The following is a 25,434-nucleotide window of genomic DNA, read 5'->3' as shown; positions in this document are numbered from 1 at the left end:
GTTTTTCTAGTGTGCTTGGTAAGAAGAAGATACAGGAAGGTTCTAATTTACTGGGGAAAGTGATGGGAAAAGACAAACCCTCTGTAGCTGTAGGAGCAGAGTCTCTGCCTGTCACCTCTCCACGCAACCAGGACGGCATTGATAGTGGCTTGGATAGCAAACCCAAGAAAGGCATCATTTTTGAAATCTGCAGTGAGGACGGCTTCCACATTCGCTGTGAAAGTATTGAAGGTAAGAGAACATAACTTAAAATGGCAACTGTTCATTTAACTGTATGTATTGCTTTACATAATGTATTCAGTACACGAGTGTCTGACAAAGTAATAGTTTTTTTGAAAAACGTGAACTTGACTTGACTATATTGTTTGACCAAACGGTGTATAAAATATTGTGCATGAATACTGGGCTGTCCTCTCCTAATAGCCTATCCTTTTACAGAAGCTTGGAAGTCCCTGACTGACAAAGTCAGGGAAGCTCGCTCCAATGCACGACTCAAAGAGGTCTCTTTTGAAGGTGAGGCATTATTCTAAATCAAACAAACACAGAAAAATCAATATGTTGTTCTCATTTTCATTATTGGTCTTAACTTCTGAATAAAGATAATAATTTCTTATTGAGGTTTGTCTCCTTTCTTCCCAGGTGTGAATGGACTGAAGATGCTGGGAGTTGTTCACGAGGCAGTGGTCTTCCTTCTAGAACAGCTGTATGGCTCTAGACATTGTCGAAGCTATCGTTTTCGTTTCCACAAACCAGAAGAAACAGATGAACCTCCTATCAATCCCCACGGTTCAGCTCGTGCAGAAGTCCACCTAAGGTTAGGAAGGGACTGAGCTGGCCATCATACCTGTCTGTTATCATGATTTCTGTAGGTCTGTGAAGTAATAATCTTCTGTCTTTGGGTTTCTGACTTTTGTCTATTCCACCTGTCTACCTTCCAGGAGGTCTGTGTTTGATATGTTTAATTTCTTGGCCTCAAAACACCGACAACCTCCTGAGTATAGGCCGCATGAAGACGATGATGAGGATGGGCAGCTGAGGACTGCCAGGTCTGTTACAGCACACCTTAGTCCTTTTTTCATTTTTGCTGTAGATAGATCCTTTTTTGTTGCATTGATCCCTCACAAGAAGTGCCACAAAGACAGACAGAGTATAAACAATTCTAAAATGACTTCATAAACAATAAAGTTGCATAATAAAATTGGTCTTCAATACTGTTGCTGCAGGCGTGCCTCCATGGAGCTGCCACTGGCTGTAAGGTTCAGGCACCTCAAGGCCACCTCCAAGGAAACTGTGGGAGTCTACAGGTTATATCAATTGTTCAATAATCATATACTTTGATGCAATTAGCTGTTTGAACAAAAGCAAATATGTTCGTCAATTTTGTGTGTCTTTTTTTCCTATTTATTTTTAATTTACAAGTAGTCATTTTAATTAAGTGCTGATAAATGTGAAGATTCAAAAATAGAGAGTGGCAAAACAAAGGATTTAAAAATTATATGTACGTCTGTATAAACTCTTGACATTGCTGCAACTCACTATATCTCTGTGCAGATCTCCTATTCATGGCAGAGGTCTGTTCTGCAAGAAAACCATTGAAGCAGGGGAGATGGTCATTGAATACTCTGGAAATGTTATTCGGTCTGTGCTCACTGACAAACGGGAGAAATATTATGATGGAAAGGTGAGCTCTTGTGAATGAACAGGGAGTTTACTGTTTATTTGTTCTTTTCATTAACTGGACCTAAAAACTATTGAAAGCATCAAACTTATAACCCCTGTGTCTTGTCTCCTCAAAGGGGATTGGCTGTTACATGTTTCGCATTGATGACTATGAGGTGGTAGATGCCACGTTGCATGGCAATGCTGCCCGCTTCATCAACCACTCTTGCGAGCCTAACTGCTACTCTCGGGTCATCACTGTGGACGGCCAGAAGCACATCGTCATTCTTGCCTCTCGGCGCATCTGCTGTGGAGAGGAGCTCACCTATGACTACAAGTTCCCTATTGAGGATGCCAGCAACAAGCTGCCCTGCAACTGTGGTGCAAAGAAGTGTCGCAAGTTCCTCAACTGATTCTTGTATCTGAACAATCTAAAAAGAACTGCCGATCTGTTGAGCAGCAGTGCCACAACGTTCTGAGGACACCCCAGCTAGCAGTTTGTCATGGCGTTATGCCAATTTCTTTTCCACGTAAGAGCTGCCAAACAGGAAACAAGCTCTCTGTGTTTCTGTTGCTGCTGTTATCAGAACACAGTAAAAGACAGTGGCTGTGAGTTGTACTGATTATGCAGGAAAGGCCATTTTTGAGGAGAGGCCATTTGTAGAAATTCCAACATTTTGTGCCTCTTTTTGTCTTCTTTACATTTGGCATGGGAATTTTCACCTTAACAGGTGAGTTACGAAACGGTTTAAGCCTTCAGAGCATTGCAATATTAACTTTTACTTACATTTGGATGATAAAGTAATCCCTTCATATTTTTTTACATTGGCCCATCCTCCTTAATCTTTTAGAAACATGTTATGGTCCACTAAGTCTGAGATATGAAAAATAGAGGGAAAAAATGTAAAGATCTTGGTTCCATTTTACACCAAAGTGCAATTTGTTGAAGGGACTAGGAACGTTAATTTTACCTGATGAAAAAAATATATTTCTTTTTTAATCTCTGTGTCAGTTGTTGATGCACCCTGTCTGAATGTGCCCTGATGCCTTCAGAGCCATTGTGATTTATTGAAACCTTCCCCTAACCTGGCTTTTTGAAAAGCCTGTAGGTGTGTACATTCAACACTGTAAATAGGAGCTGTTTGTGTGTAGCAGCCTGATGAGAGCTGTACAGATGGAAACACTGGGGGAGCAGTGGCCACAGAAAGGAAGAGACATTTAAAAAAAGAGACAAGGGGATAGAAATGTAGAATTGTTAATAAAAAAAAGGGTTATTTTTGATTGTTCATGTAAAGGATGATATCTAGGTTGATACCATCCATTGTACACAAATTGATTTTGTCTTATAGCTTGGTAGCTATGTTCAATTGTTGATGGGATTTAGCCTCTGGCCTAAGACAATGAGGCAGCTAGAGATTCTGGTGGACTGAAAGCCAAGGGACTGGAGAACCCTACTGATGTGCTTTAGTAGACATATTTATAATTAATTTTTTGGAGCTGTAATCCAGAAACAGCTGTGGATCTTACATAAAGTTGCATACATGTTGCAAGATTGTGCATGCTGTTGTTCTCAGACTTGTATTTGGTGATTATATAAGCTCTGACTTTTTGAGTCACGTTCCAAATTAGAGCAGCAAAGAGAACCAAACATCTCGCCCTTGTATTAAGTTTTCACACAGCTTGTTTTCTTTATAGCCTGTTGTGATAACCATTACTATGGATAACGTTTTTTATTTGTATTAAGTCTTCTCTGTTAACTGTCATTTATTAGGGACAGGGATATCATGCTTGCTTTTTAAAAAAACAAATGTAAATAATGTATATTTTTCTACAAAATGACTTAAAAAGCACTCACTAGTGGATAGCACTTAATAATGTATTTATATTTTTTTAAAAAAGCTTATTTATTTTATTGCATTTTTTAGGAAATAGAGGTTTACAAACACTAATGCTTGGTCTCAAAGTTTTGTAATCCGCTTTTTAAAGTTGTTTTTGTCATAATATTATTTTTTATTTGTAGCCTGAATGTTTTCTTTAAATCCAAAGACTGATGCTGGTCTGTGGCTTGGTCCCCTTTTAGTTCAGTCCACCAGTAGCTCTTTATCTATCCTGGACCGTTTGGTCAGAGCTGACGTTTTTCATTGTTCCAGTTTCTAGCTGGCAGCATGGCAGTCATGTGATCTATTATTATGCACTTGAGAGAGTTTAGCCTTATTGTCTACACACCACATCACACTGAGAATCAAGTCCACTTACAGGCATCTATCAAGGCAGTTTTACCAAAATATTTCTTTCTTTCATCACTGATCAGCCGTGGGTCGACAGGCTTACAGCCTTTTTGCAAAATTTAAACCATTCACTTGAGTAGAATCCAGTGGAATGAAAGGGTGTTTCCCTCTGCAGTCTAAAACAAAGAGGTGCCTTTATTTCAATGCCACCAACATTTTTCTCATATCTCCGTTGAGCCATTCATCCCTGCTCACCGCCATTTGAACATAGTCTTTTGTTCTTCGATTCAGTCTCCTTGTGGTTTGCCTTCGCTGTTGATGAGCATGCCTCTTATGAGCCTTCACACCTTCAGCCATTTTTTTTATCAGACTGTTGAGACTGACGATGCACTTGAGGTTACTTGGCTATTGTCCATTTTGGATAATTTGTTGTGCGCCATTTATGTTGACTTTATTAGCACCTAAAAGCTGTCATCAGTTACTCCCGCACTGCCCCTTGTTGTCCCACACGTGTTTTGCACTTTAGCTGTGACAAAGGCACTGAATAGAAATAAGAAAACTCCGCTCTTTCTCCAGACAGACAATATAACTCCATTGCTAAAACCACAAGCCCATAGACTGTGAGTTTGTGCATTAGGCTCTGAGTTTAGTCAACCTACAATTGGTCTTGATGACTCCTGAAAGTGGTGTTTGAGGCTCTAGCAAAGTGCACTTGACTCTTTTTCTGCAACATAGTGAAGGCAGGGACCACACCAGCAGCCCTTTCCTTCCTGAAGGTGCAGTGTGAGCAAACCTTGGCTGCGCTTTTCCATTGAGGGCCCAAGATCCAGCTCTTGTCGGGTCATGAGGCCCCTCCATCTTGACTGACAGGCCAGCCTCGTGGTCGTACAGCTGCACCTGCACTGGGCTCGCTTGGTTCTGCTGCTAAGGTCAGCAATGAATGTATATTCCTCCTCTCCATCACCAGAATTGATGTGATGATGTTGATATTTTGTCAGCTACATTTGTTTTCAGTTATGTTTCAATATCCCGGTAGATAAAGAACATTTGTAGACACAACCTCAAACTGGGCAACGGCAGTTTAATTTCAACACCGAATAATACTGATGTGTGAACAGCAGTGGCATTTCTGTATGTAGGACAACAGGTTTTTACTGGATTAGCTCCAACAGTTCACGCTAGCATCAGTGATAACACAATTACTGATGCCAAGGGCTCTGTCTATGACTCAATTCTCCAGATCCACTTCTGCATTTTCAGGATCAGAAGGTTCAGTCAACAATAAGTCATTTACTTCACTCTTTGAAACAGCATATATACAATAAGAAAATGGTCTCTGTTGTTTCTTTGGACTTTGTTCTACCATGCCACACCAGTGGCCCTTCTCTGTCATTATCTGTAATTATAGTATAAATACATAACAATATTACGGAAACATGCATAGTAATTTCTTGTACTTTAGTATCTATACAATATATGGAATGGACAGACAAACTTAGTTACAGTAGCAAAACAGCAGATTTATAATGGTTAATAGCAATGTTTCGATGTACTCTATAATGGTTTTGTGTTACAGTACTATCAGATGAAACTAACGTGCATCTTTCTTTTGTATATTGATATCCAGTACCAATTTTGCTGTGCCTGTGAGTGTTCCTTCAACCAGTAAGGAGCATTGCAGTTCTTATTTCTCTTTTCTTTCTGGGAAGGAGTGATTTTTATGTGATGAGAAATGTAACTGTATTAATGTGGTTGTGAACTTCTTGAGGTCAGCCCTTTGTTTTGTTTTGTTTTTTAAATTTTGTTTTTTTTAATTTGTTGTTTGTTTTTTCCTGGTTGTTGTAGTGATTGTTTTTAATTTGTAAGTTTTAACAGGGACTTTTTTAGATGGCCTACTTGATGTGGTATAAATTAAGAGTTTGGTTTGTGGAGACTGATTGAGACTTTTTAAGATCACACCAAAATGTTTTTTTTGTGTGTGTGCGTGTTTGTGTCTTGGTTTTTGTTTGTTTGTTTGTTTTGTTTTGTTTTTGGAAACCTCTTATGTCTCCCTTATTACCAATCTCTCCTCCGAAGCTTTGGTTGTACTTATCATGTACTGTTTTTATAGAAAGTCATAATGCTGATGTTGAAAACGTTTAATTTATTTATTTTGTGCAACATCCACCCTGAATTCTTATTGTACAAGGCAAAGTTTGGGAGCAGTTGGATGAGTACTTAACATGTATTTGTAAGTTTCTAATTGTTTCTTGTGTATAGAAGTTGTCAACCTATAATTGGATGCGATGTCACAGAGGGAGCGGACATAGGTCACGCTAATAGAGATTGTGGATCAATAACAGGCTTGTTTTCTTATGCCTTGATTATACCTTTGTCTTATCAATATTCCTCCTGCTCTCTGTAATAATGGTATTAATGAGAACAGTCATATTTTCTCCTGTTTTGACAGTGTTCTTTCAACACACATCAACAAAATGAAGGAAAACTACCACAGTAAAAAAAAAAACACAAACTACTTGGTTGAATGTATAATTAGGAAACAAAGTTGTACATAAATGTAAAAACAAAAGTTTCTAATCATGTTTATTTTCTATGCACTTTTTTTATTTAAGTAATAGTTTAAATAATAAACGTGTCTCCTTTAATCTGTTTTTTCTCTCGACTGGTTTACTGTGAGAGTTATGAGGCTTTTTTTATTTCACATGATGTTTATCAGTAAATGGCAGTTTGCTCTAAAGCCAACTTGTAAGAAATGGAAACTTAAATATCTACAATCCCAGAAAACTGGACCTGTGATTCTGTATTGTGTGATCAGAATCTCAAGAACAGCAACTGCATGATTCTTGATATGAGATTGATTTCTTAGTTGCTATTAAGTCGGATCCTGTATGTAAGTAATAATCATAGTAAATTTGGCCTGCGGCTCCTCCAATATTTGTTTTCTTCAAGAAGCACAATTGTAGTCCCAGCTTTGAGAGTTAAAGACACTCCTTTCAGATCTTCTGTTTGTTAGTTCAAACCTAACCTGAAACTGCCTCCTCCAACCAACCAAATTATACCAAATAACCAAATGAGCAGCCTGCTCCAACCATACCACCATCCATTAAACTGTACATTTTCCAAGTGATTCAAATTAACTCCAAGCAACAGCATGGGTTTCTACAGGAACTCAGTGTAGAATTAGCTGATTCTGGTGCTGCTAATTAAAAACATGTCTTAACTCTGCTGCATCTCTCTTCAGTTACAGCTCACTGCCTCCACAGGAGCCTGCTGGAAACACTCCTCAGTACAGCCTGATGACTCAGATTCAAAAGAAGTCTGCTCTTGTTTCAAAGAGCTGCTGACTTCCATCCTCCCTAGTCATTACATTCCCATAAAACCAGTGTTTTAGTGTGTTTCAACACTAAGCAGACACATGTGTATAGTCAAAGCAGTTTCACTCTTTATCAGCCACTGCACATGTCACAATAAAAGCCTTCGCTTAAAAAGGAAAGGCTGTGTGCTTGCTTTCACAATCTATTGTTTAATATTAATTGCCTTAGTATGTGACTATAACAACATTGAATTAATTTTCAATTACTGATTATTGATTTAGCATGTAGTAGTTAAACTATGATAATGGTGGCTTGATAATTGTCGGTGGGTGATAGCAGACGTTTTCACTTTTATAGCTTTGCTTACGCTTTTTCACAAATTTATCAGACAGCAATGTGCTCATTAAAACCCTAAAAGAGTACACCCTGTCCAACATGTAATGAACACGTTCTACATGATTAGACACATTCAAAGTTCAGCTAATGTTGGTTGTTCTACATCATGACATGGTGCTGAATTTATTTTTTCTTGACTTATAACCCAGTTTGAATTCCAAGGCTGCCAGAACGGATGTGCATACCCCAAACATAAACATATGGCAGGCTAATCAGTCTAGTGAAATGACATTTTAATCTAAAAACATCAACAATATCAACACTTTTCATTCAACCAGACAACATACCCTGAAGTACCAGGGTTTACAAACAGGTTTCCTACATCTCTAGTCTCAAAGTGTTACATCAGACATACATATGTATATATATGAGTCATATAAGAACAATAATAAGCTGGTTGAACACTGTTTATTCTGAACAGAATGTATTCTATTAGCAGATCTGTGAGGTAGTATTTAGGCATGGTGGTGCTTTGAGCTAAGTGCTAACAGCATGCCAATATGGTACTGTTTTCTTGCATGTATAAGATTTATTATGTGAATCTTCCTAGTTTAGCATGTAAGCCAACCCTAACCCAAATGTTCTAATGTGCGTGACCACAAATTGCAAAGCACTGAACTAATTTGAAATGTGACCCACTGAAGGCTCTAGAAGAAAAAATTGTAACACAAGTCATTGCAGATAACATAGATAACAATACAGAGTAAAATATGGAGGTCTGTAAAATAATTTTCTGGTTTCTATTAATAGTTTTTGAGACATTTCAGTTTGAAAGCCGCTAGCATAAAATACAATATGACCTTTTGTTTTGTTTTTTTTTAGGTTCAGCACAGCTGATTATTGTCCACATGTTGGTTTGGCACAGTATTTTTGCCGGATGCCCTTCCTGACACAACCCTCGCCAATTTTTACCAGTCTTGGACCAGCACTGTGCAGCTAGGGATGGGAAAGGGCTATTGGGGGTTCAGTGTCTTGCCCAGAGACACTTCAACATGTAGATGGGACTGGGGATTGAACCTCTGACTCTGTGGTCTGTGGATGACTGCCTTACCAATTGAGCTACAGTCGCCTCCAATGGTATGACCTAAAAAGAGTAAAATACTTTTATTCATCAATTTATTTTAAAATAAAAGGAACAAACATCCCTGTGTTTTAGCTGCACTGGTAAAACAAGGCAATTCTCAAAAACTAGTCTAAAGCTGAACCTAATTTGCTATTATACTAAACACTGCCGATTTTCTGTTTTCTCTAACTCAGTAGACCGTGGTCTCACTCCAATCCCCTCTCTAGTTTGGCCCCAGGTCACTGCTGCATGATAACAGTAAAAATTTGTTTTACTTGGCCCAAACTCTAAAGAGCTGCAAAATGTACCCAGATTAAGTTTAGCTTCCTTGCCAAAAACCATATTGAGAACTCTTTCTTTATCAACTTAATGCTGAAGGATTACAGAGAAATGGGGATTACTGTAAGAGAGAGTCTCGCCTGAGTGGAGGACTCAGATATTAATAGGAAGATACTATCAGTACGGAGCAAATTGCTTCATTATGGAGGCAGATAATGAAACTCACTGATTAAAAAGAAGAAAATGTGAATGTGATTACCTTCATGTCAGCTGACGTCTGCATTAGCCTCACTTCACCTTTCATTTTCAGCAGAGGTGTTTCTTTTGCACCACAAAAGGATAGTTCGTGTTCAGCTGCAGCTGACCACAACCTTCTGAACTCTCCGTGGTTGTGTCTTGGAGAGTTTCCCCAAACACTATTATGCAATTTGCCAAACATTCCTCCATTTATTATCCTCCCCCTAACTTTTATTATCTCCTAAATCCCTTCTTTCATACCGATTTAGTCACACTTTTTGTTTTTGTCATATTTCTTTTTTATTTGTGCTGGACTAACATCAAATATTTCCCTCTGTATCCTCCCTGCTCTCTCTACTCCACCCGCTGTTCCTTCTCTCCCACCCTCCCGAAGCTCTAATTGGATTTCATTACCAGCTCCTTTCAGTTTTTTCCCAGCCACATTCTCTGGTTGGAAGGAAGAGCTTTTAGTGGATTCTCCACAACACTCAGAGACATAAGCAGCGGCCGAACTCCAAGACTTCACTACATCTTCTGGTAAGCTGCTCGTCAGTATTTTATTATCAGACAGCACATGTCAGGGTTCAGGGCTGAGGTGTGTTTGCTTTAGTTTTGAAAACAGACAGTGAAATCTTTTCTTCAGGCTACAACATGAAACTTTTTTGAAGCTAAATAGTTGTACCAGTTCAGTCCACTCTGTGCTGCCCCCCACCCTGCTCTGCTACCTTCTGCTATGTCTGCACCCCTACAGGTATTATTCACTATGCAACTACATTAAATAAGAGTGTTTCAAAAGTTACCAGTCAAGCAGAAATAACTGAGCTCTCATTGGTTAGAAGAATGAACCTTTCTCAAAACCTTTAGGAGGGAATATCTCTGACCTGCTGCCACCATAAACACTACAGTAAGTAACGTTTATTCTTTCTAAATCACCTTGATGTGGTGCTGTCTTCTGTCACCCTCAATGAACAGTCTGGCATATTTGCTTGTGAAGATTTTTGAGAGTCTTACTAACTAATACGAGAGAAGGCCAATTATTTCTGTTTCAATTTTTGCAGCTTCTTCTTTATTGTAAGTTTATATGACTAATACCTAAAGGGCTGTGCAGAGTGTAATTCTACTACTCCACTAATTCAACAACATGAATCATCTCTTTACATAATAAAGTCAAGACTTACAGAGTCTTATAGGTTAGGTCTTATAGCTTATAGGTTACTTATAGGTTTATAGAGAAAACCCAACAAATCCCCTATTTAAGCAAATACTAAGGCAATGGTGATGAGAAAAAAACTCTTTTAAACGGGTGAAACCTCCAGTAGAACAAGGCATAGGGGGGCAGCCATCAGCCTTAACCGGTTAGGGTGAGTGGAGAGGGAAAAGAGAAGAGGAGCAACAAGGACCAACAACAAAACACTGGGCAGGTTATTATGGCAAGTAACCACAAATTGGAAACACACAACTCTGACTCGACCTGCACTCTTAAAGTGAAATGGTCTATCGTAATAATAAGTTACTTTGACCGTTAACAGCTTTGTATGTAAAGAAGAAGGGTTTAAATTCTATTCTAGATTCAGTGGGTCAGTAGAGAGAAGTTAATGAAGGAGAAAGATGATAGTTGTTAATTCCAGTCAGTAAACTCCTGGCAGCATTTTGATTTAATTAATGAATTAATTAGGACATTTAAATAGTGAGGAGTAATACCAAAATTACTGTATATTAATATTGTGTAACAAGTCCTGTTTTCAAAATGTCAAGTATCAAGTACAAAACTATTATGAGCAAAATGTTTAGCAAAAGTAAAAATACTTTGTTTTCAGCAGAATAGCCCCTGGCAAGGTTATGCAGCATTTTAATGTTGCTGCTTTTTGATGTGGAGCTAATTTTCATTTCAATATTATGTTTGGTAGTTGCTTTTATTGCAGTACATTAAATATGAGCTCTCTGGAGTAGAAAGCACAACACCCCCCTCTAAAACATAGTGGAGCTGTACAGAGTTGAATAGGCTGCCTCTAACAGTCTGTAACAGGCTACAATAACAGGCTGTGTGGGTGTGTGGGTGTGTGTGTGTGTAAAATGCCATGCAATTGGTCTTAAAGCAATCTGACAAACCTTTCCAAATGGCCAGTGGGCCTCACGGATTATTGTCTTACAGAGAAATCTGAGTTTTAAAATCTAACTCAGGTGATAAAGTTAATTCTAAATCACTGAGCTGCAGTTTGATTTAAACTGAAAACTCAAATTTCAATGAAAACTCCTGTCTATTGATCTCTGCTGAATAGTTAACTTCAGAAAGAAATGGTTCTGAAAGCATTTTTCAAAATGAGCCGACAGCATTTCCTTGAAATGTTTTTTGCATAGCATGTCCCTAAATGAGAAAGTCAAGAAGTTGTTCTAACAGTATGATCTGTAGTTATACAATAAAACTGTAGTTAGTACTTTAGCAACAGTGACTACTTTTTTGCTGATGTTTCTAATTGTCTGATGCCTAGTAAGTAGTGGTAGCAGACATCTGTTCAGACTCTTCAAGATTTGTCTGCTCCACTTTTCTGCCGGGAATGCTGACAAGCAGTTTTCTCCCTCTCCCCCTCTTTTTCTCTCAGTATTTTGTTTCTGTTTGCAGCCCCCCACCCCCCATCCCTCTGTGCGTCTCTTTCCCATTGCAGCTGTTGCACATGTAAGCTCTCAATTAGACAACAGATGACAAAGCCCTCACCTTTTACCCCAAATGCAAAGTTTTTATTACGTGATGTTGGAGTCCCTAAGCTCTCAGTACCATGACCCGGCAGTATGTCTTCCTGTTCACTTCATCATTTCAGTTAATGATCTTGTGAGTCTTGTCCTGCTCTCAGACAGTCTTCCCAACAGGGAGATGCTGGAGACAAGCTGGTGTCTCTTTACCAAAAACCCTGGAGGAAAGGACCAAAAAAAAAAAAAAAGAGCCAGACTGTAAGCAACATACAAAGTAATACAAACATAACCACGTTCCATTAAGCATTTTGGTAATGCTCCAACTGTCCAACTGGCCGTGCAGAGTTGTCTGAGATGTAAGGTTCACACACACACAGAGACAGGAGACAGAAGAGAGAAAGAGAATTTGAGGGTAAACTTTTAACTTTTAGGTGTGACTGTGATTAGTTTCTGAGTAGGCTGTCTGGTATTTAGCAATCATCAACCCTTTAAGCAAATGTTTTTACAGGAAACATCTGCTTGGGAAAGAGATGGATATTTTAAGTGTGTGCTTCATCAGTAGCCAGGGGAATTTTCTTATTTCCTCCTGATGACCTTCAAATTCAAGAGAATTTAAATACAGTAGCTGGATATTTAAACATTGTTTTAGAAATACGCATTTACTTACTTACTTACTTACGTTAACTTGACTTTTTTTTACTTTTGTTGAGCATTTACATCAAGTAAACATTGACATGATCAACGTGGATGATGGTTATAAAGGTTGTATAACCTTCTTTCATTTCTGGTCCTTTTTCCTATTATCTACTTCCACGTACCTTTCCTGAAACAGAGCATACTGTTCTTAGTATCAAGTCTCTCAGAAGGTTATTTGAGGAGGATGATTCACTCATTGGCACCAAAAACTGCACCTGTGTTCATAAAAGCAAGTCCTCCATGTGTATGTTGTTTAGGTAAAAATTAGGACTGTTATTTGAATCTACTGGATTTTACTCTTCACAGTTCAGCCATTTCATTAAGTCTGATATGGTTATTTCAGTTTTTAAACATTAGCTGAAAGGCTAGTCAGTGTTCGGGTGTTCTTGAAAGACAAAAGTCCTTAATTTGAATTGATTGATTTGCTGTAAGTGTAACATTTTATCCTGTTTCACAGTATGTTAGACAAGTTCTGTTGTACTGTTGTTTTAAATTAAAGTTGGACGGTTGTTCAACAGTCTCTCTTGTGTGTTTACATACTGTGCTGCAATTGTAAATGTATATGTGGTCTCCCTGCTTCTGTAATCTGATGATGTTTGATCTAAACTGGTGTTTAGAGTTGCATTTGTGGGGAACCTTGGTTTGATCTGATCACGGGTATTCCATTGTCTGTTGCTTCTCCTTCACAGACTTAATTTTTTCCACTCATATGTTCCTTTGTCTGAGATCTTTATGTTTTTCTTACTTCTCTTTCAGCCGTGACACTGCAATGACCTCACTCAGGCTGCTGCCGCTATTGCACTCCCTCCTCATCCTACAAGTCCATATTTCCAACCAGTTAGAAGACAACAAGATCCCTCCAAGTCTGTGTACTGGTCACCCTGGTACCCCGGGCACTCCTGGAGCTCATGGCAGCCCTGGTCAGCCAGGAAGAGATGGGAGGGATGGTAGGGATGCCGCTCCGGGAGAGAAGGGACAGAAGGGGGACAGGGGAGACACAGGTACTTTATTTTATTTACTTATGTGTTTGTGACAAGTGTCAGTGCTGGATGTTAATGTCTGGCCTTCTCCTTTCTTCTAGGTGAGACAGGGATGCGAGGTCTGATTGGAGACACGGGTCACCCAGGAGAAAAAGGGGAGAGGGGCCAGCCTGGAGAGTGCGCTGTGGCACCAAAATCAGCCTTCAGCGTTAAACTATCTGAGAGCCGCACTTTGCCCCTCACTGTGGGCAATGCAGTCGGCTTCGACAAGATATTGCTGAATGAGCAAGGCGACTACAACACAGAGACTGGACGCTTCACCTGCAAAGTCCCTGGCGTCTACTACTTTGCCGTCCACGCCACAGTTTACCGTGCCAGTCTGCAGTTTGACCTGATGAAGAACGGGCACGTGGTGGCATCATATTTTCAGTTTTATGGAAACTGGCCCAAACCAGCATCTCTGTCAGGTGGGTCCCTGCTCCACCTCATCCCTGGTGACCAGGTGTGGGTCCAGATGGCTCTGTCAGAGTACAATGGTTTTTACTCCAGCACCAAGACAGACAGCACCTTCACTGGCTTCCTGGTGTACTCAGACTGGAAAAACTCTGCTGTGTTTGCATGACCTGTGCTTATGAACAAAACAAAGTCACAACCTTTTTTGTTGCCTATTATAGTTGAGAAGTTCTGGACAAAGCCAAGTGAATCGGCTGTGACATGGTACAGCTTATTTGAATAATGAGAAAAAACATACCGCATACTCTACTGGCAAAGTGTGAGGTACATAGAGCAGTAGTTTTGATTCAATGTCTGTTCTTCAGTCACAGACATTAAACTAGTGTGACAGTTTATTCTTGCTTTCAGCCAACCCCAGGCCACAAATTCAAAAAGCTTTTATACTATAACGGCACTTTTCCACAGTTATTTCTGTGCAGCAACCACAAAACACGAATAAATATTTGTAGTTTAACACAAAATACAAATGGCTGATATTCTTTGGGTCCAATAAACCCTAATCATGTTACTAGGAAGGGACAAATTTAAAGAGATAAGCTTCTCCTGGTGTTGCACTAAGACATCAGCAAAATATAAATGTACTAAAGGTACTCATTCTGCAGAAAACGTATCTGTACACGTTGTATTTTTCATAAACAGATCACAGTGTTAATAGTGAGGCATTAATGTGGTTAAGAAGCATTTTATTGTTTTAAATACTTAATGCACACATAGGTGTTTTTAAAGTGGTGCCCAGTTTAGGAGTCAGGCTCCTCCAAAGGGTCACAAGTGACATCTAAGAGGTTTGTAGGTAATTTTTGAAGTAAAAAAAAAAACAAAAAACAAAGCAAAATTTAATTCAATTGTTTTTGTTGTTGGTTTTTGCGTATATAATTTTACCTGATTGGCCCTCTAATCATTGTTTAAATGAAACCATCTGAGATGTTTATAGGGAAAGTCAAACATGTCAAGAAGTTGCAACCACACATTGCTTTGTTGTGAAGGATCACAAGCCAAAAATATTGGGAATTACTGGTTTAACCTCCGACAATGCTTTGTACCTTTTAAGATTATTATAAGCTTATGTAAAAGTTTTCTAACTAGCTACTACAGTCGTCAGAATAATAGTATTGCAGTAAAAAGTTTACCATTTGCCTCTGAAATGCAGTAGAGCAGAAGTAGAATGTATCATGATTGACTAACTTTCCGTGACACTTTTATTGATAAAACCCAACACCCATTACTCTGGTTTTTATTCCCAAAGGCAATAGCAGAGCACTACCAAATTAAATACCATGGTGACAAGGGGCTGGAAAATATTCCTTTTCCACTGGATACACTGTTTACCTCTGCCTAACGAGTTCACCAAATGCTGCTAGTATCTCGACAGACTCACAAGCTGCATTTCAACACTGTGAGCTGCTTGATGTACTGCAAGTTGTCTCTTTCTTCCTGTCTCTGATGATAGATTAAGACATAAAAAGCAAGTTTACTGCGCTGAGTCTCTACCAATTGTTTATTTTGGAGGGTAAACACTGACCAGAACTGAAGACAGGCTTCATGTGACTGTCAGATACACTAGCTCACACATGAGGAAACATTATTTTCCCTTCACCCTCTTATACTCCTACACATAATAAAGCTCTAAATATATCCTCATAAATTTCCCCTGTAGGGTAGCAGGGAGTTATTCATCCTCCCCTGGCATCAATGAGTTATTTCCATTAGTCCACAGCTTGTAAAATAATTCTCTGACTCCTCGAAGCCGATGGCCAAACACACAATGACATCATTGGTTGAAATCCAGAGGTGGGTGGAGGTCTGTTTGGGTGAAGCAAAGCGGACAACAGTGTGATACAAATATAATATAATAAAAAATAATTAACATAAAAAAACAAAACAGAGAGAGATATTTGACTGCCACCAAAAATGCCAGGTTGTATTAAATTGTTTAGTTAGATTATAGCTTTTGTACATTTTATTGTCATTCATGATAGTCAGATGTTTGTGTTAGCTAATTAGGCATTTCTACAATTTTGTTGCTGCTCTTGAGGTTGCCAGGCCACCAGCAGAGAACCAGTGGGAGGCAAAGTTTGATTCCTAAGGACAGAGGCAGCTGTGCCCAGTGTTTCCAGTCTTTATGCTAAACTAACTGGCTACTAGTGGTCGTTAACGATTGTCATACTGAGAGGGATTTCAATCAAAAACTTCATCCCAGTTATGATATGTCAAGGCTTTATCTGAATCATGGATCCATGTAAACAAATTATTTTTTGTCCTTTGGGCTTATCCTTTGAGTTCAGGGTCGTCACAGCGGATCATTTGTTGATTTGGCACAGTTTTTCTGCTGGATGCCCTTCCTCAGTCAACCCTACCCAGTTTCCACCAGGTTTGGGACCTGCACGGCTAGGTATGGGGGTTGACTGCTGGGGGTTCAGTGTCTTGCCCAAGGACACATGACATGTGGTCTAGAGAAGTCACTGTCTCCCCCTATATGTAAACAAATACATGATGCAAACACAAAACCATAATGTCTCGGATTATTAAAGGCATTCATACATCTACTCGACTATCCTGAGGTGTGTCAAATAAGTAATAGTAATTAAGTACATTTAGTCAAGTGTTGCGCTTAATGCTTCAAGAATTATTTTTTTACATTTAAAAAAAATATAATTACACTCCATAAGTTACGTGATGTACCATGCACTAAGTACTTCAACTTGGGTAAAAAATTTAAAGAGGTACTTCGACTTCTAGTGGAGTTTTATTTTAAGTACTCGGACTTTACTTGACCATTAATTGTATGTATGTGTACCACCTCAATGGCTCTGTTTTACAGATGGTTGAGTATTGCTTGATGAAACAGTGGGGGGCAGTGTTGTATCAGTGTTCTGCAGCTGAAACATTTGCAGAAGTGAGAGTCAAGTATCATCAGTTCAAATTATCTTTGCAGGATTTCAACCATCTCTATCAACAGTATCCAGCAATAGTAGCTTGATGTTAGAATTCAGACATGAATGTAAAGTACATTGGGATTTTATTAGTTCAAAAGCTGCTCACATAGCTCCAGTATTAATCAATCAGTCATAACCCAGACAACTATGGCTTAATAATGACTTTTCCTTGCAAAGAGGGAAATATATGTATTCTTATGCATTTGTTCCTTTTATTGAGACATAAATGGAATAAAAATGGAATAAAATTTTTTATATATAACTAATCACACAATGTACTAGTCTTCTAATCTACCAAAACTAAGGTTTTTGCTTATGTTTGGACTAAGACTTAAGATCATTAACTGTGTTTCAAAGAGATTCTTAATTGCACTTAACAAAAAAGAAGAAAGACAGAAATTCAACTTGGAAATGGTGACAGGCAGAAGGCTACAATATCTTTTTTTATTGACCAGAGTCCCTGAACTCAACCAAACACTGCATTTATTTAGAGTTATCATGATTATGGTTTTCATGAAATAAGTACCAGCATCTTAAATACAGTAGAGTCAGGGTTACTTGGAAGCTGAGGCCAATACAGAAACATAAATATCAAACATTTATTTTTCATTTTAATTCAGTGACAGTTTACAACTTGCCCTTTGTCTTCTCTTGCAGTTTGTTGATTTCCCGATTTTTGCTTGTTCATATAAATTTTTGGACCCTGTTGAACTGCTGGACGTGTTTTGCATCACGATTGATGGCTATTGCATATCATGTCAGGCTTTGCACTAAAACCCTCCCACAGTTTGCCTTAATGGGGACATGCTCTTACTATTTCTGAGTCCCCCACGAGGAGGTCAGAGGCCTGAGTCAACTGCAGAGTAGTGCTTATTAGTAGCTGGTAGAGATTCATACTTGAGGAAACTCACTGTTGTGATGGTTTAAAGAATTCAGGTTTTTCCCACTCATTAAGACTCAAAGATAAAAGCACATAAAGTGGAGAAGACAGAGAAAATAAAGAGTCAGTTGTTGATGGAGACAGTGATCATAAACAGATAAAACAGAGCGTGAGCAAAGCAGGAAAAAGTGCAGTAGAGTTTGACATTTTCCCACACTGCTCACGACCAGGACTGCTGGGGCCAAAAACAAGAGGTCGAACCCCCTGAGTATAAAGCTTTCCTCAGTTTACTCCCTCCTGCTCGTCCCCTGACATTAAACTTCCTCTCCTCTGTTAGCACCGTCCTCAATTACAACTAACACATAAACATGACAGCAGCCGAGCTTGCAGGTCAAGACCCAATCCGATCATAACAATAGGGAAGATTGCATGTCTCCCATTTAAGCTGGGATGACCTCAGGCTCAGTATATGTATGGATCATATGTAAAATACAAACACACCCAGGTGGACAGGGGTCAGCATGGGCACTCTCAGCCTTCAGTTTGTCGCATTGTGAGCCCTGTCCACCAAAACATGTCAAAGCACCAGGTGGTATTAATGTTGTGGCTGATTGGTGTGTATTGCAGACTGATGTCACTGAGTGCATTCTTGGATCTCAGCACATGTCTAGTGTGGAACTAGCAATATTTTTAGAGAGAACATTGGGAACAGGAACAAAGCCTCTGAATATGTAAACCACAAAGCTCTGATGAATTGTGGAAAACTCTTCCGCATCTTCCTGTGCACTTAAATATATAAATTCTCACACTTGCATCTCGTGAAATGTTAACACTTTTCTGATAGGACTTTGCTTTGATGTTTTCTCCTTGACTTTGGTTCTTGCTGCACCTCACGTGTAAGTCGGAGAAAAGCATCTGCTAATTGACTAAATGTAAATGTAAATACCAGTCATGAAAGCTCAAGTACAGTATGTTTGGACCAGTTTTAATATGAGCACATGATTGCAGTTCAGTCCTTTTCATTTACGGGGTCCTGGGGGTTCAGTGGTAGAGCATTAGTTTGGGATGCAGAAGGCCGTGAGTTTGAATCCCACTCCACCAGGTGTGGCCCTGCCCAGCCACCAAAGGCCAACTTGGTGCTGGTCCTGAGACCAGATTTAGAAAATAAATGGGAGGGTTGTGGCAGGAAGGGCATCCGGCATAAAAACTCATGCTAACCCAACATGCATTCTGGTGTGTCGACCCCTAAAGGGACAAGTAAAAAGCATATGATGTTTTTGATTTCAGTGGAGTCTTTTGATTGAAATTGAACAGAATAAGTTTTGGATGAGTTTCAATTCTTGTTAAATTTCATATCATTTAATTTCATAAAATAAATTAAAAAAGGTATTTTACTCAAGTTTCCATCAGCATTTTGACAGCTTTGTTGTGTGCAGTTGCCAGGTGTTCTCTGGACCTGGTCCATTTATGGTGCATAAAATGCTTTTTGTATCCTTGTACACGTGAACTCCATAAACCAATTACTCCCAACCCCTTTAATCTCCTTTACCCCCACAGTTGCATCACCAACACCACCTTTCATGCTCCAAATGTGTTACACTGAATGTTTTTTAACACAATGAACCTGACACACTTTGTGTTTAGTCTTTTATGTTTGTTCAAATTTGAAGTCATATTAATATATCTCGAAGCAACAGTAAATTTAGTGCTACAATATGTTTTAGAAATATACATTTTTGACTAACCATTTTCCCCACACTCCTGATTGTATCCAAAGGTTTTGATGTGTTACTTATATTATTGGAACTGTGTCCTTTCCATTTGGCTTATTGTAGCTGTTTAACTATTGGTTATTTTGGCAATAGACTACTCAAATCTGACCCACATAAAATTTTTTTTAGTGAATTCCGCTAACTCATTGATTAGTTGGCAAGTCAGTAAGATAAACAGATAAACCTGTAGCCTCAATAAACTGACTTCAGTCTTTGATATACCAGTGTCCCAATCTAAGATCCTGCTTGCAACATTTGAAAGGATTATATGTTGACCTGATACAAATAGTCACAAGAGCGAGTTTCATTGACTTTTGTTTTATTATGAACACAAGATTTGCCAGTGATATGGCAACCATGGAAATAAAAAACAGTTATATTCACATCTTCAAATCACATTGTCCCCCACTGTTCACACACACACACACACACTGCAGGCAGCAACAGTCAAGTCATGACCACTGCAACCTTTAGATAGGAATGCTGTACATTAGTGTTTTGGGAATTCCTGAGAGAAGTAGTCTATAATGGCAACACTCTGACCTCTACAAATAATTTACAACCTCACCAAACACCGACATTTAAACCACTTTCATTAAAATCTGCATAAAGTAGCAGTGAAGGTGGCAATGCCAGTAACTGGTATTACATGAATCAGTCAAAAAATAAAAAAGCAAAAATCTAATTTCTTTAAACAATAAAACAACAGCAAAAAAAAGCAAATGATGGAATATGACAAATGGCACTTCTCCCTCATGTCTGACTCCAAAACACTGCAATGGATAATAATGTGCTGTTGCAATTGTGACCTTTAAACATTGATCAATATCAGCACTTCAGCTTTAACAGAAAAGCTGAAAAAGAAAAGCAAATGAAATTGTGAAGCCTTATTAGTTTATGGTCCTTTTATACAACCTTTTATAGATCAAGTATTGGTGGTGACTGTAATATGGCTCTAATGGAAGACTGGAAGAAGCCCTATTAATAGAAAAAAAATAAATGGATATAAACCTGTATTTTATCATCACTGACAGGAAAAATATTAATTGCTTTCCTCAAATACAGAAAACCCTTTTTTCTTTAAACAGTACTGTGAACGCAGCACAAATGGTCCAAAGCTTCCACTGAAACAAAAGGTTGTTTTACACTGTAATACATCCAGCAAGTGTGGATATGTGTGTTTTATCATTTACACAGCCTTAGTTTTCTTTCTTCATACTGGCCTGCTCAAAGCACAAAAAAGAGGGGCAACAAGACCCGAGACCCGATGTGACAACAGTGGAGCATCTTAGTAACATAACTGAGATGGCAGCTTTGTCCTATTGCCACTCAATATCATACTTTAAACTCTGAACAGCACTTAAGCCATGTTTAAATTTTTGCCAAAATCATTTTTGCTGTCTCTTATAGAGTCGAGAATTGATTGCTGAGTAAATTGAACTAAAGTTACTCACCTATTTTCACACAGAAATAGTGGTTTCTGGTCCCAGATTGGCAAATATGAGGAGATAAGATGATGGTAAACTACATTTTTAAGATTTGGATTGTTGATGGCTTACAACAAAGTTTAGGAAATTTAAAGGAAATAACTTTAGGTCCTGGGATGTTACTATGGGTGTTTTCATTACTTTAATGGCAGGTCATTTATTTGCCTAATTAAACTGTTAAATACTAGACTCTTTTAATGGGATTTTTATATTGCAGTTTGACTTACATCCAACATCAAAAGTTTTTTACATTTCCCCATAGGTTCCAACTGTACAAACAGTGAGTCTGGACTATAGTTTGGAATCTAGACAAAACAAGCGTTTACTTTGCTATCTTTCTTTTATACTGCTTAAAGAGCACAAAGATTTGATACCAAGTTTTATAAGCTAAGTCTGGTGATACTATCTCTTTTAATTGTCAGTAAATTCCATAAATTCAGAACCAACAATAAATTGGTCGTGTTAGGTAAACTTTCTTCATAATTAATAGCACATTTACAGCTGTTTTACAGAGATTACTACTGGTTATTTTTTAATAACTTCAGACCCCAGTCGTTTTAGAAAAGTAGCCATTAAAAAAAAAAAAAAACAAGAAGGAATGAATATGCTTGAGTAACTCAGTCATGGAGAAAAGGAGGAGAATACCAAGAAACAGATCTTCAATGCTTTGTTGTTTTCGGTCTTATAGTGGAATTTGTTGAAAAGCAAAAAATATATATATATAAATATCTCAAAACCTATCCTTCAGCATAACTAAGTAAACCAGTTAAACAATGTTTCTGTGGTGGTAAAACTTTGAGTCTACATTCTAGCTGTTAGGCTCTTCGATGTCAGAGAGCCTACAGAGCTCACAGAGTAACATTGGTCTCTCATATATACACATCCATAGTGTTGAGGATCATGTGCCGACAGAGCGGGCAGTTCTGTTGGTAGATAGGCTGCCTCAATAGGATGTTTGTACAGTCTCTACACAAACAGAGGTGTCTGCATGGCAACAGCACCACCGTCTTGGTACAGTCTTGGCAGATCACACACTTCTTCCTCTCCTCCTGCTCCTTCAGTAGTGTGAGCAGATTCTCGGCAGGCAGAAGACTACTGTCACTGTCTTTGCCTGACAACTTTTTTAGAGGTCTCTTTGTACTGGTGGAGGGGAAAACTAAATCCATGAGCTCCTGGTGCTCTCCATCTCCTGCTCTTCCATCTGGTGGGTCCCGTAGCCCCTCTCCAGGGTCACCATCGTCTCTCATTCCGTTGTTGTCGTCCCTATGGAGGTGTGTCCGCAGTGCCAGGCCTAGCTGACTGCTGTGTTGAGACAGCTGCTGCCAAAGTCCTCTCTCCAGAAGATAGAGGTGATAGAGTAACCTTTGCAGGTGTCGCATGTTACTATGAGCAAAATTTGGAGCGCTTCGCAAAACTGAGGCGAGCTGATGTAGAGCCCGATAGATTCTACACAGAACAGGAGAAGAGTTCATGTAATCCACAATTCGCACAGCAGCCTGTTGGGTCATTTCTGGGTTTAAGTAGGCAGTAGTGGTTAGAGTGATAGCAACAGTGAGCAGAAGGCCATAGATGTTCAATATGAAGATGCTGAAAAACATTTGCACAAGGGAAACCAGGAAGTCCAAAATCAGCTTACAGGGTGCCCACAGTAACGCTGATGTCCCAGCCAGGCTGCTGTACAGAAAGGTGAAGAAGGTCAACGTGAGCTCCAGCACCTTCTGCAGTGGACCGGACACTGTCTGCATCACGCTGACCACTGCCAAGTACACGTTCTGAATCGCAATTAGGGCAAAGTTGACCACTGTGTTGGTAAAATAGACCACAAGGCTTACAGCGATACTGCAGCCCTCCAGAAGTGAGAGCATACCTCGACACAGCTGCTCCTTCCCACGAAGCAGGACGTGTATGGATAGGTAACCCACCATCTTCAGGCTCTCCAGCAGCCCCTCCAAAGCCAACAACAAGCTCCCCGCCATGGCCATGGTACTGTGGGCTACATTTGTACTGGCCTCACCCAGGGACATCAGGCAAACCATGGTGAAGTTTCCCAGCTCCAGCACTGAATTAAGGAGGAGGGTGGGCAGGTTTGTTATGAAGGAAGTAACCACCAAGAGGGTCCGCACCACGCTGTGGACGATGAGAAAGTTTAGGTCCAGCAATAAGCCCACAGCATCCAGGCATTTTCCAACAGTGGACAATACGAAGTTCACCAAACCCATTGTAATCTGTCTTCAATATGTCGATATTTACTGTCGGGCTGTTTCCAAGGCAAAGTCCATGTCGTCTTTCTTCCTTCAGGCTGATTTACTCAGACTTTACATCTTGTTCAAAACGTCATTTGTCTCAGGTGAGAATGTGCATCATTCCTCATTTATATGGGGAAAAAACTGTTTATTTTACCAGTTTTATCCACATTCGTGGAGCTGAAACAACGAACTACCATGTTAAACACACGCGTTAATAAAGCGGATGTTTGGGTTCAAACGATGAGCGACACTTCCGTTTACTTTCCAGCTTTCGTTTTTCCGTCTAGAAACATAAACCTAATTTAGTGAAAAAGCCCGGTTAAAAAGCAGGAACCGGTAAAAGAGACAGGTGAAATGCAGAGAAACAACAAAATTACACAATTATTATTTTCTACTTCGACTATAATTAGTACGTTTACATGTACTTACTCTCGATGCCATATTTTTCAGCCCATTAGGTGCACTCCAAAATCCGACCGGCACAGTGCCTGTATTTTTTTTTTCCGGTTTTTCAAAATTCTGGTTTAAAACTCGGGAATTCTAACTCATGCATGGAATATTGGGCGTGCAAAATAGACACGATGATCAGAAAGTAAACATTGTTATTTTTGTGGCAGTAGTTTATGAATCCAAAGAGAATTTTCTCAAATTTAAATGAAATCACTCATGGACATGATGGACATTTGTGAGAAACATCTTTAAACGTCCAAGAGAACCTGGCTGTAGTAAAGATTATGAATTTACATCCTCGGCATCCTATTTCTTTCATTTAAGAATGTGAAAAACAAACCTGTTTTTCTTTCCTTTTTTTCTAAACTTTATTTAAATAGAGGACTTACAATAAATGGCATTTCCACCATCAACCCTCTTTTTTAAACCTTTATTATGAGTTATTTGAGACATATTTAAAAGTCCAACTTACAAGTTTTCATTAGCATAATTACCCTTTTTCCAATTTGAAACATTTGCTACAATTATTATTATCAAACAGTGCTAATAAAATTGTGCTTCCTAATTAATAATAATTATAATAATAAATAAATAATAATAATTTGTTAGGCATATATATATATATATATATATATATATATATATATATATATATATTTTTTTTAAATTCCCCTTCTTTTCTGGGGCGGTCTTAATTCTTCCTTCAAGCTCAAATCCTGAGACCTGGAAATCTGAGGGTCCTACACAGTATCTTAGCTGTTCCTAGGACTGCAATCTTTGGACAGACATCTCAGATGCTGTTTCTGGAATCTACTTGAGCCACTCTCCCAGTTTGGGGGTCACAGCCCCCAGTGTTCCTCTTACCATTACCACTTGTACCTTCACCTCCACATCTTTTCTAACTCCTCTTTCAGCCCTTGGTATTTCTCAAATTTCTCATGTTCCTTCTTCCTGATATTGATATCGCTTGGGATTACTACATCTACATCATTGCTACATCACATCCTTGTTTTTTTTTTTCTCCACAACTACTTTGTCGGGTCGGTTGGCCATTACCAGTTCGTCAGTCTGTATCTGGAAATCCCACAGAATCTTAGTTCTCTCATTCTCAACCACCTTTGCAGGTGTGTCCCAGGTGTGCCCTATACTCGCAGATGTTTCGGTACACTATGCCTGCCACTTGGTTGGTGTTCCATGTATGCCCTGGCTGCCAGCATCTTGCACACAGCTGTTATTTGCTGGATTGTCTCAGGGGCATCTTTGCGCAGCCTGCACCTGCACTCTATTGATCTTGTGCATAGAGCCTGCTCCTGTGCCTCTGTGCTGTCTTTCAGTCCAGCTTTGTCCAGCCATAAGCACATGCTTATTGTTCTAATCTATACTTCATTATCAACATTTTGTTCTGGCAATTTAACAGATTACTAAAAAAATGAACAACTTCTGGCTAAAGTTGACAGATGCCATATTGTCTTCAGCCAGGTCCTACAAGTACTAGGGCAGCGTAATACCGAGCTCTATTCATTCCTAGCACATGCCGATGTGCCGTGGTTTCTTTTGATTTAAAAAAGAACATGATATGGCATATGCTTCTGGTGACCTGAATCAAAGGCAAA

The 25,434-nt window shown here is 39.0% G+C and overlaps 3 protein-coding genes across 7 annotated transcripts in view; 2 read left to right on the top strand and 1 right to left on the bottom strand.

The window, feature by feature from the left end:
• The window catches only part of kmt2a (lysine (K)-specific methyltransferase 2A), a 45,851-nt gene extending 39,319 nt beyond the window's left edge, over positions 1-6,532 (top strand). For all 3 annotated transcript variants that reach the window (XM_067507963.1, XM_067507964.1, XM_067507962.1), the window contains exons 28-34: positions 11-231; positions 439-513; positions 640-814; positions 939-1,046; positions 1,224-1,304; positions 1,552-1,681; positions 1,797-6,532. In XM_067507963.1, the coding sequence (XP_067364064.1) occupies positions 11-231; positions 439-513; positions 640-814; positions 939-1,046; positions 1,224-1,304; positions 1,552-1,681; positions 1,797-2,072 (1,066 nt within the window). In that variant the 3' untranslated portion in view covers positions 2,073-6,532. The remainder of the gene's footprint in view (positions 1-10; positions 232-438; positions 514-639; positions 815-938; positions 1,047-1,223; positions 1,305-1,551; positions 1,682-1,796) is intronic.
• Positions 6,533-8,429: 1,897 nt separating this feature from the next.
• Positions 8,430-15,529, top strand: c1qtnf5 (C1q and TNF related 5). Of its 3 annotated transcripts, XM_067507967.1 has the most exons (5): positions 8,430-8,674; positions 9,571-9,713; positions 10,041-10,080; positions 13,317-13,561; positions 13,642-15,529. In XM_067507967.1, the coding sequence occupies exons 4-5, from the start codon at positions 13,330-13,332 to the stop codon at positions 14,160-14,162; spliced, it is 753 nt and encodes a 250-aa protein (XP_067364068.1). In that variant the 5' UTR covers positions 8,430-8,674; positions 9,571-9,713; positions 10,041-10,080; positions 13,317-13,329; the 3' UTR covers positions 14,163-15,529. The 3 variants fall into 3 exon arrangements, with proteins under 3 accessions (XP_067364068.1, XP_067364067.1, XP_067364069.1); XM_067507966.1 differs by lacking the exon at positions 10,041-10,080 and having other exon boundaries at positions 8,441-8,674; XM_067507968.1 differs by lacking the exons at positions 8,430-8,674; positions 9,571-9,713 and adding an exon at positions 9,749-9,927.
• Positions 15,530-19,811: 4,282 nt separating this feature from the next.
• On the bottom strand, positions 19,812-24,138 carry rnf26 (ring finger protein 26). Its single transcript, XM_067507965.1, has one exon. The coding sequence runs from the start codon at positions 23,342-23,344 to the stop codon at positions 21,995-21,997; it is 1,350 nt and encodes a 449-aa protein (XP_067364066.1). The 5' UTR covers positions 23,345-24,138; the 3' UTR covers positions 19,812-21,994.
• Positions 24,139-25,434: the final 1,296 nt, after the last annotated feature.

This window comes from Channa argus, chromosome 6 (assembly GCF_033026475.1).
Source record: "Channa argus isolate prfri chromosome 6, Channa argus male v1.0, whole genome shotgun sequence".
Lineage (NCBI taxonomy): Eukaryota > Metazoa > Chordata > Actinopteri > Anabantiformes > Channidae > Channa > Channa argus.
This window is presented reverse-complemented; position numbering and strand designations above follow the sequence as displayed.

Excerpts from the sequence above, each read along its gene's own strand:
- rnf26 (XM_067507965.1), bottom strand. The coding sequence starts at position 23,344 with ATGGGTTTGGTGAACTTCGTATTGTCCACTGTTGGAAAATGCCTGGAT.
- c1qtnf5 (XM_067507967.1), top strand. The coding sequence starts at position 13,330 with ATGACCTCACTCAGGCTGCTGCCGCTATTGCACTCCCTCCTCATCCTA. Across the intron at positions 13,562-13,641 it reads GGGGGACAGGGGAGACACAG|GTGAGACAGGGATGCGAGGT; the intron begins GTACTTTATTTT and ends CCTTTCTTCTAG.